Below are 12062 nucleotides of genomic sequence, written 5' to 3' on the forward strand. Positions count from 1 at the left end.
GTATTCAGAATTTATGTATTATTTTTACTGCTGTGTAAAAAAAAATTTTTTTTGCTATGATTACGTAGAGAAGCGAATCCTGTGCGGTAGAACGTACGCTCACTTGCCTTTTTAGTGCAATCATGTTTTGCCCTGGTTAAAAATGGCCGCCTGGGCCATCGCACGCTGGGAGTGTTAGCGTTGCCACAACAACTCGTCTCCCGCACCTGCGCAGTCAGCCAGGAGTTCGGCGTGTATAGATAGGGACTCCCAGGGTCCTGTGCTCTTTCCCATTCTGGTGACGTCAGGAGGTGGAAGAGAAGCTCAGGTGGAAGCTGCGATTGGAGCAGGTACCCATAGGGGGCGGGGCATGGGGGCTAACCGTCCTCAGTGTGCGGGGACAATGGACTACACCGTACGGGAGGTCATGTATTGTCCGCAGATTGTTATACAGGAGATCAGCTGATCAGTCCAGGTCTATGACAGGGAGGATGGGTCATGTCGCTGTGACGTCATCATCACATTATACCTGCCATCCTATATGTCATCCATCTTTAGTATCACGTCATTATTTTATTTATTATACTACTGTGATCAGCAGTGTGAGAAACTTTATTATCTTCTGTCATTCTACTATTATATCAATATATTATTATATCAAACAGATCAGATCATATATTATTCTATGTTGTCATATCAATATCAGATTTATTATAACATCTCATTATTATTATTATTATGTCATATTCATGTTATATTATATTTCTCTGTTATATTATTCAGGCATATCATATATATTTATTATAATATTTAATTATATCAATATTCATTTTACTCATTACTATAAAATCTTGTTATATTATTATTCATTATTATTTATTACTATATTATTAGACATTTTTACTCCTCCCCCCCCCCCCCCCCAAAAAAAAGGAGCAGACTCAATGGACCACTCGGTCTTTTTCTGCCATCAATTTTCTATTGCTTCTATTACTATAATATATCATTATATTATTATACGGTTTTCCTCATTATTATAATATCTCATATTATTATACGTTTACTCATATAATATTTCATTATATTATACATTTTTACTCATTATTATAATATCTCATGTTAGTATACATTTTTCCTCATTATTAAAATATCTCATATTATACATTTTTCCTCATTATTATAATATCTCATTATATTATTATACATTTTTCCTCATTATTATAATATCTCATTATATTATTATATATTTTTCCTCATTATTATAACATCTCATATTATTATACGTTTTTCCTCATTATTATAATATCTCATTATATTATTATACATTTTTCCTCTTTATTATAATATCTCATTATTATACGTTTTTCCTCATTATTATAATATCTCATATTATTATGTTTTTCCTCGTTATTATAATATCTCATTATTATATGTTTTTCCTCATTATTAAAATATCTCATATTATTTTACGTTTTTCCTCATATCAATATGCATATTTCCTCACTATTATATCTCATTATATCATTATACATTTTTCCTCATTATTATAATATCTCATTATATTAATATACATTTTACTCATTATAATATCTGATATTATTATACATTTTTCCTCATTAGTATAATATCTCATTATATTATTATACATTTTTACTCATTATTATAATATCTCATTATATTATTATACGCTTTTCCTCAGTATTAAAATATCTCATATTATTATACGTTTTTCCTCTTTATATTAATATATATTTTTCCTCATTATTATAATATCTAATTTTATCATTATACGTTTTTCCTCAGTATTATAATATCTCATTATATTAATATACATTTTACAAATTTTTATAATATCTCATAATATTATTATACATTTTTCCTCATTATTATAATATCTCATGATATAATATGTTTTTTTTCATTATTATAATATCTCATTATATTTTTATACATTTTACTCATTATAATATTTCATTATATTATTATACATTTTTAATCATTATTATAATATCTCACATTATTATACATTTTTATTCATATAAAAGTTCATTATATATTTTTTCTCATTATTATAATATCTCTTATTATACATTTTTACTCATTATCAAAATATCTCATATTATATGTTTTTCCTCATTATTATAATATCTCATTATATTATACATTTTTACTCATTATTATAATATTTCATTATATTATTAGACATTTTTACTCATATAATATTTCATTATATAATACATTTTTCCTCATTATTATAATATCTCATTATATCATTATATGTTTTTCCTCATTATTATAATATCTCATTATATTATTATACATTTTTCCTCATTATTATAATATCTCGTATTAATATACATTTTATTCATTTTTATAATATCTCATTATATTATACATTTTTCCTCATTATTGTAATATCTCATTATATTATACATTTTTCTCATTATTATAATATCTCATTATAATAATATACATTTCATTCATTATTATAATATCTCATTATATTATTATACATTTGTCCCCATTATTATAATACCTCATAATATAATAAGTTTATCCTCATTAATATAATATCTCATTATACTATTATACATTTTTCAAAATTATTATAATATATCATTATACGTTTTTTCCACATTATTATAATATCTCATTATATTATTTTACATTTTTCCTCATTACTATAACATCTCATATTATTATAAATTTTTACTCATTTAATATTTCATTATATTATACATTTTTACTCATTATTATAACATCTCATATTATTATACGTTTTTTCTCATTATTAAAATATATCTCATAATATTATACAATTTTCCTCATTATTATAACATCTCATTATATTAATATACATTTTACTCATTATTATAATACCTCATTATATTATACATTTTTACTCATTATTATAATATTTCATTATATTATTATACGTTTTACTCATTATAACATCTCATAATATTATACATTTTTACTCATATCTCATTATATTATTATACATTATTACAATATCTTGTTATGTTATTATACATTATTACTCATTTTCTCTTATTATTATACATATTTACTCATTAATATATTATCCCATTATAGTTATATTTTTACTCATTACTATAATATCTTATTATATTATTAAACATTATTGAGCATTGCTGTCATATCAATATCATACATATTTATCATAGTTCTTTATATTATTAGAAGTTATTACTTGATACCAGTGTATCACTATGCATATTTATTATAGTTCATTATTTTATTTTATTCTACAGTACGTTACTGTTTGATACTGTTGCATCATTATCACACATATTTAATATAATATCTCATTGCATTATTATACATTTTACTGTCATGTTAGTATCATACATATCATATCTATTTAATTATATTTTACCTTCATGTTATATTATTATATTATACTGTCATATTAGTAGAAGACATATATAATTTCATGGTATTATATCATAGTTTCAAATCGATATCATGCATATTTATTATATTATTCTATTTACATGATGCTATTGTATTGATATCACACATATTTGTTATAACACCTCATTACATTATTTTACATAATATTATAATGTCATATACATCTCATATTATATTTTTCTACGTTATTATATTATTCCATCATACTAAAATCTTACATATTTATTATTATATCTCGTATTTTTATATTATACTAGAATATCAATATCATACATATTTATTACAATTAATAATAATAATTATATTACTATACATTATTATTCATTACTATAATATATGCACTATTATTATACAGGATTTATATAGCGCCAACAGTTTGCGCAGCGCTTTACAAAATGAAGGTAGACAATAAAATAAAATAAATACAAGAGGTCTTCAAAAAGTTTCTACACTTTTATACATATAGGTTTTAAAAAAAGTGTGGAAGCTTTTTGAAGAACCCTCGTAATAACATAAAATAAATAAAAATAAAATGATATGAAAATAAATAAAAATAAAATGATATGAAAATAAATAAAAATAATAAAATAAACATGAAACATATGTATAAAAAAGTGTAGAAACTTTTTGAAGAACCCCTGTAAAAACATACATTTATTATTATTCAGGATTTATATAGCGCCAACAGTTTGCACAGCGCTTTACAAAATGAAGGTAGACATTACAGTTACAATACAATTTGGCACTAGAGGAAACAGAGATGACTTATTACTATAATATCTCATTATATTATTAAACATTAATAATCACTACTGTCGTATCAAAATCATACATATTTATCATAGCTTTTTATATTATTATAATATATTATTTGCTGCTAGTGTATCAATAGCATACATATAATAATATAATAATAATCGCATATAATAATATATATAATAATAATCGCATTATAATGTTATATTATACCAGTATATGTTGACAAAAAAATCGAGAGTTAACTTCCTGTGCTCTCTGCTGAATTTTATGTTATTATTTGATACTATTGCATCAATATCATACATATTTATTATAATATCACATTATATTATACCAACACATCAATATATCATAAATAACTTACAATGTGCATCTGCCTAGCAGTTGTAGGGTTCTTGCGTACGGTACTAATGTATGAACATCAGATATTCTGCCAGAAAGTTCCAGCTTAAAAATGTGAGGATGGACTGTATAGTACATGCATATATAAGCACATATACATTCTTCTACCTGTTTTTTTTTTTTGCCCGGATGCCTAAAAATGTGGTGTTTTTGAGCACATATTTTTATTAGTCTTATTCTGACGTGATAATGTTCTTATTATGGAGATCAGCTGCTCAGTGAACATCAATTACTCTGATGTTGCTTTTTATTACTAGTATAATTTTTAAATTAATATTAGTTTTTTATTAATATTATAATGAGCTATTTTGTTTTTTTTCTTACTATCACATCAACATCATAAGTATTTATTATCATACCTCATTATATTATAATATCTTATTACACTCGCATTTCAATATCAATATGTATTCTCACAATATTATATTCTACTATATTATATTGTCCTGTCAAAACTATACATATTTATCATGTCCAGCTGCCTGGTAGTTTTGTTCTTTTTATTTTTCTTATTAGTAGTCCTATTCTGACATATTCACATACTTTTTCTGGAGATCAGCTACTCTGTGAAGTGAATTAAAAACAAAAAATATATATGGTTTTTTTTTAAATTTATTTTGTAGTTATGTTCTTGAATAATAATAATAATTATTTTGTTATTTTATTATTTTTACTTTTATCATTTTTAGTTATGTTTTTGACAAAAAAAATGTATCATCATCATCTTCTTCCTTCTCTTTGTGTTCGTCTTCTTCCTTCTCTCTATGTCTTCTTCCTTCTCTCTTCATTTTTTTTCCTTCTCTCCTTCTTTATTTATCTTCTCCTTTCTTCTTCCTTCTCTCCTCATCTTCTTGGTTTCTTTCTTCTTCCTTCTATCTTCATCTTCTTCTTTCTCACTTCTTTCTTTCTTCTTCTTCCTTCTCTCTTCATTTTCCTTTTTTCTTCTTCTTCTTCCTTCTCTCTTCATTTTCTCTTTTTCTTCTTCTTCCTTCTCTCTTCATTTTCTCTTTTTTATCTTCTTCCTTCTCTCTTCATTTTCTTCATTCTCTCCTTCTTTATTTTTCTTCTTCTTCCTTCTCTCTTTATTTTCTTCATTCTCTCCTTTATTTTTCTTCTTCCATCTCTCTTCATTTTCTTCATTCTCTCCTTTATTTTTCTTCTTCTTCCTTCTCTCTTCATTTTCTTTATTCTCTCCTTTATTTTTTTTTCTTTATTTTTTTCTTTCTTTCTTTCTTTCTTTCTTTCTTTCTTTCTTTCTTTCTTTCTCTTCTTCCTTCTCTATTCTTCTTATTCTCTCTTTTTCTTCCTCTCCTTTCTTCTTTCTTCCTCCTTCCATTTTCTTCCTTCTCTCTTCTTCTTTCTTTCTTGCTTCTTATTCCTTCTCTCTTATTCCTTCCTCCTTCTTTTCTTCCTTCTCTCTTCGTCTTCTTTTTTTTCTCCTTCTTCTTTCTTTTTCTTCCTCTTTCTTCTTTTCTCCTTCTTCTTTCTTTTTCTTCTCCTTTCTTCTTCCCTCTTCATCCTTCTCTCTTCATCTTCTTGTTTCTGTCTTCTTCCTACTGTCTTCATCTTCTTCTCTCTCTTCTTCTTTCTTTCTTCTTCTTCATTTTTTCTGCCTGGTAGTTTTGTTCTTTTTATTTTTCTTATTAGTAGTCCTATTCTGACATATTCACATACTTTTTCTGGAGATCAGCTACTCTGTGAAGTGAATTAAAAACAAAAAATATATATGGTTTTTTTTTAAATTTATTTTGTAGTTATGTTCTTGAATAATAATAATAATTATTTTGTTATTTTATTATTTTTACTTTTATCATTTTTAGTTATGTTTTTGACAAAAAAAATGTATCATCATCATCTTCTTCCTTCTCTTTGTGTTCGTCTTCTTCCTTCTCTCTATGTCTTCTTCCTTCTCTCTTCATTTTTTTTCCTTCTCTCCTTCTTTATTTATCTTCTCCTTTCTTCTTCCTTCTCTCCTCATCTTCTTGGTTTCTTTCTTCTTCCTTCTATCTTCATCTTCTTCTTTCTCACTTCTTTCTTTCTTCTTCTTCCTTCTCTCTTCATTTTCCTTTTTTCTTCTTCTTCTTCCTTCTCTCTTCATTTTCTCTTTTTCTTCTTCTTCCTTCTCTCTTCATTTTCTCTTTTTTATCTTCTTCCTTCTCTCTTCATTTTCTTCATTCTCTCCTTCTTTATTTTTCTTCTTCTTCCTTCTCTCTTTATTTTCTTCATTCTCTCCTTTATTTTTCTTCTTCCATCTCTCTTCATTTTCTTCATTCTCTCCTTTATTTTTCTTCTTCTTCCTTCTCTCTTCATTTTCTTTATTCTCTCCTTTATTTTTTTTTCTTTATTTTTTTCTTTCTTTCTTTCTTTCTTTCTTTCTCTTCTTCCTTCTCTATTCTTCTTATTCTCTCTTTTTCTTCCTCTCCTTTCTTCTTTCTTCCTCCTTCCATTTTCTTCCTTCTCTCTTCTTCTTTCTTTCTTGCTTCTTATTCCTTCTCTCTTATTCCTTCCTCCTTCTTTTCTTCCTTCTCTCTTCGTCTTCTTTTTTTTCTCCTTCTTCTTTCTTTTTCTTCCTCTTTCTTCTTTTCTCCTTCTTCTTTCTTTTTCTTCTCCTTTCTTCTTCCCTCTTCATCCTTCTCTCTTCATCTTCTTGTTTCTGTCTTCTTCCTACTGTCTTCATCTTCTTCTCTCTCTTCTTCTTTCTTTCTTCTTCTTCATTTTTTCTCTTTCTTCTTCCTTCTCTCTTCTTGTTTCTTTTTCTTCTTCTCCTTCCCTCTTTCTTCCTCCTTCCCTCTTTCTTCCTCCTTCCCTCTTCTTCCTTCTCTTTTCTTCCTTCTCTCTTTGTCTTCTTTCTTCCTTCTCTCTTCATCTTCTTCTTTCTTCCTTCTCTCTTCATCTTCTTCTTTCTTCCTTCTCTCTTCATCTTCTTCTTTCTTCCTTCTCTCTTCTTCTTCATCCCTCTTTCTTCTCTTTATATTTCTTTCTTTCTTTCTTTCTTTCTTTCTTTCTTTCTTTCTTTCTTTCTTTCTTTCTCTCTCTCTTCTTCATTCTTCTTTTCTTCCAATGTGGCGCACCCTTACAATATTATTCTGATTATTATTTTTCTTTTATTATTATTAGATTTAGTTAAGTTGTTGAAATAAATATTTACTGCAGAAAAGAAAGGCAGACAGGAAAAATTGAGGTGCCCTTTAACATTAATGGTCAGTGTACATGTGACCCCTTACATTGGTAGTCGGTGGAAAACTGTCCCCTTGTATTGATGGTCAGTGTAGGTGGGAGATCAGTCCACCATGGCTCTGCTTAAGGAACCCCTAGTAACCTTAGAAAGAAATCTGGTTGAGAATCACGGCAATAAAAGTTTTTGACTTCTACCAAGCAGAACTACATGGCATCTGAGCACCCCATATGGAAGAAAAATATATTTGAAATATATTTTAAAAATATTCTTCCCAAATATATTGACATATAGTTGAAATAGTACAATTTTGGCCATCTTCAATATATTTCAATAAATATATACTGTATGTTGAAATGCGTTTTTATTACAAAATATATGAAAATATTTTTAAAAATAAATTTCAAATATACTGTATGTCTTTAAAAATACAAATCTACATTTTTGGAATGCATTTACAAATATATGTAAAATGACTTTTTTTATACGTAAAAAAATCTGAATATATTTAAAAAAATATATTTTTAAAAATATTTTTCATATATTTTGTAATATATAAAAGATGCATTTCAACAAGCAGTATATATTTATTGAAATATATTTTGAAATATATTGAATATGGCCAAAATTGTAGTATTTCAAATATATGTCAATATATTTGGGAAGAATATTTTTAAAATATATTTCAAATATATTTTCTTCCATATGGGGTGCTCAGATGCCGTGTAGTTCTGCTTGGTAAAAGTCAAAAACTTTTATTGCCGTGATTCTCAACCAGGTTTCCTCCTAAGGTTACTAGGGGGTTCCTTGAGAATGCATTACATTTGTAAACCGAGGTACGCCTGTGTAGCAATAGGGAGGGAAGCCTTATTCTTGAAAACCCTTTTTAATTCTGTGTCAAGCTCCCCCCACATAGTTTCTCTCCCTTCTGTGGTGTTTTGTACAAATGATATGCTAATACAGTTCAAAAACAAATCTGTTGAAAAGTCAATAGCAGAAACATCAGGGTAAATGTTTGCATCTTTGTGTCCCTAAAACTGTTTTTTCTTGCTTTTCCAGTTTTACGGATCATTAGCTCGTAGTACGTTGGAGGAATTTCATGTTTCAGAGATGGAAGCTAAAAGTGACATCAACTCCACCAAAAGTAGAGAAGGTCATAACCAGTGGCCATGTACAAGGAACAGATGGACTACCGGGAACGCATACGATGCGGTCACCTCTGGTGGCCAGGATGGTACCACACAAACCAGTGATAAAGGGGACCAGATACCATGTAAAGATAATGATGTAGTCTCACAACACAACCTATCTAAGAGAAGACTATCTACGGGTGGACACGATTGCTTGGCAACAATCCATATTAAAAAGGAAGCCCCTTTCAACAAGATGTGTCCCACAGACCTGACTACATCTACAGCAGCTCAGCCAACCTCTGTTCTCATTAAAAAAGAGCCAGATTGGGGTGATGAGGAAGATTTCACCAGTCTGAACACTCCACCACAAATTGACTCCGTTCACATTAAAGAAGAAACATCCTCTGATGAAGGCGATCCGGGGCACATGATGACTTTCAACGTTCCAGGTTCTTTTCCTCAATACTTGCAGGACTTTGCTACCAATCAAGGAGGGTTCGTTTGTTTGGAGTGTCACAAACACTTTTCAAACGAAGAAGATCTTTTAGATCATCGGGAGAGTCACAAAGGGGCAAATGTGAAACCACCTATAGATAGGTCTGGTCCAAGCGACCATCGGAAGTCGTCAGAACTCTTTATATGTACGGACTCGAATTGCCAGAGGCACTTTATAAGTAAGGCAGGTCTTAAGACTCACCAGAAGAGTCATGAAAAAGCAAACGTACCCTTTGATCTAACCGTAGACAGTCTGATCGATCAACAAAAGTTAGACCTCTTTTTGTGTTCTCATTCCAAGTGCCAGAAGCTCTTTGTGAATGGAGATGATCTACTGACCCATCAGGAATGTCACCAAGAAGAAACTGTAGGTTTGAAGTTGCCCAGAGATGGGTCTTCTTCGCCTGACCAGAAAATATCAACTAAACTTTTCATATGTTCTTATTCGAAGTGCCGGAAGCTCTTTTTTAACGGAGATGATCTACTGACCCATCAGGAATGTCATCAAGGAGAAACTGTAGGTTTGAAGTTGCCCAGAGATGGGTCTTGTTGGCCTGACCAGAAAATATCAACTAAGCTCTTTATATGTTCACACTGTGGGAAATCGTACAACCATATTTCACTTTTTAACATTCACCTGAAGGTTCACACGGGAGACAAACCATTTTCCTGCAGTGATTGCGGCAAATGTTTCACCCGCAAATCAGAGCTGATCGCCCACCAAAGAATTCATACAGGGGAGAAGCCCTATGCTTGTTCTGTGTGCGGCAAGAGGTTCACCAACCAATCCGGCGTGATTGCACATGAGAGGATTCACACGGGGGAGAAGCCCTTTGCCTGTACCGACTGCGGGAAATGTTTTACCGATCGTTCTGGCCTTTACACGCACAAACGGGTTCACACGGGCGAGCGCCCCTTCGAATGTTCGGATTGCAGCAAGCGCTTTCAGACTCGATCACTTTTGATCACCCACCAGCGAACTCATACGGGGGAAACTCCGTACCCTTGCCTCGAGTGCGGGAAAAGCTTTGCGAGAAGCTCCGTCCTATCGGCACATCAGAGGACGCACACGCGAGAGAAACCACACATCTGTAAGGAGTGCGGGAAGAGGTTCACCAGCAACACCAATATGGAAACCCACCAGAGAATCCACTCTGGCGAGAAGCCGTTCGTTTGCCCGGACTGCGGGAAACGTTTTTCAGACCGTTCGTGCTTCTCTGTGCACAAGCGGGTTCACACCGGCATCCAGCCTTACACTTGCACCCAGTGTGGAAAGAGTTTCCCAAGTCGCTCACACCTCATCCGACATGAGCGCATTCACACCGGGGAGAAGCCATTTTCATGCCCTGTGTGCTCTAAGAGCTTCAATTGTAAGACAAGTTTGGTGGGCCACCAGCTTATTCATACCGGGGAGAAACCGTTTTCTTGCCCGGACTGCGGCAAGTGTTTCCGGGGCCGGTCAGCCGTCATCACCCATAGGAGGATTCACACGGGTGAAAAACCCTTTTCTTGCTCGGAATGTGGAAAGTGCTTTTCTGACCAGTCAGGTCTTATCACGCATCGGAAGATTCATCGTGGCAATAGGCAGTACGAGTGCCCGGACTGTGGAAAATGTTTTGTGCTGAAGCACTACCTGACCCGGCATTTATCGACACACACGGGTAGAGCCACAGTTACCTGACTAAACCCCTCGCCTACGGGGCACCTATACCCCCTTCCTGCCCAGGGCCAATTTTCAGCTTTCAGCGCTGTCGCACTTTGAATGACAATTGCGTGGTCATACAACACTGTACCCATATGAAATTATTATCATTTTTTTCACACAAATAGAGCTTTCTTTTGGTAGCATTTAATCGCCGCTGGGGGAAGAATCGCAAAAAATCGCAAAGAATTTAGAAAAAAATGTTTTCTTTGTTTCTATTATAAAATTTTGCAAACAGGTAATTTTTCTCCTTCACTGATGTGTGTTGAAGAGGCTGCACTGATAGGCAGCACTGATGGGCACTGATAGGCAGCACTGATGGGCACTGATAGGCAACACTGATGGGCACTGATAGGCAGCACTGATGGGCACTGATAGGCAACACTGATGGGCACTGTTGAGGTGGCACGGATAGGCATCACTGATGAGCTGGCACTGATAGGTGGCATTGATGGGCAGCACTGATAGTTGGTTCTGCTGGGCACAGGTGGGTGGCACTGATGGGCACAGGTGGGTGGCACTGATGGGCACAGGAGGGTGGCACTGATGGATACAGGTGGGTGGCACTGATGGGTACAGATGGTCGGCACTGATGGGCACTTTGAATGACAGTTGCGCGGTCATGCAACACTGTACTCATATGAAATTTTTATCATTTTCTTCACACAAATAGAGCTTTCTTTTGGTGGTATTTAATCGCCGCTGGGTGGGGGGTATTTTTTGCGCTGGCACAGATAGGCAGCACTGATGGGCACTGATAGGCGGCACTGATGGGTACAGGTTGGTGGCACTGATGGGTAGAGGTGGGTGAAACTGATGGGTACAGGTGGGTGGCACTGATGGGTACAGGTGGGCAAAACTGATGGGTACAGGTGGGCAAAACTGATGGTTACAGGTGGGTGGCACTGATGGGCACAGGTGGTTGGCACTGATGGGTACAGGTGGGTGAAACTGATGGGCACAGGTGGGTGGCACTGAT

At 32.4% G+C, this 12062-nt stretch overlaps 1 protein-coding gene across 2 annotated transcripts; it reads left to right on the top strand.

The window, feature by feature from the left end:
* The first annotated feature begins 228 nt into the window (after window positions 1-228).
* Window positions 229-11325, top strand: LOC149466197 (uncharacterized). Of its 2 annotated transcripts, none has more exons than XM_089672758.1 (2): window positions 229-329; window positions 8813-11325. In XM_089672758.1, exon 2 carries the CDS (start codon window positions 8864-8866, stop codon window positions 11060-11062), a length of 2199 nt encoding a protein of 732 aa, XP_089528884.1. In that variant the 5' UTR covers window positions 229-329; window positions 8813-8863; the 3' UTR covers window positions 11063-11325. The 2 variants fall into 2 exon arrangements, with proteins under 2 accessions (XP_089528884.1, XP_089528883.1); XM_089672757.1 differs by lacking the exon at window positions 229-329 and adding an exon at window positions 351-454.
* The last annotated feature ends 737 nt before the right edge of the window (window positions 11326-12062 follow it).

The sequence above is a fragment of the Staurois parvus genome, unplaced genomic scaffold (genome assembly GCF_062004578.1).
Source record: "Staurois parvus isolate SC_StPar_1 unplaced genomic scaffold, SC_StPar_1.0 ptg000132l, whole genome shotgun sequence".
In the NCBI taxonomy this organism is placed as follows: Eukaryota; Metazoa; Chordata; class Amphibia; order Anura; family Ranidae; genus Staurois; species Staurois parvus.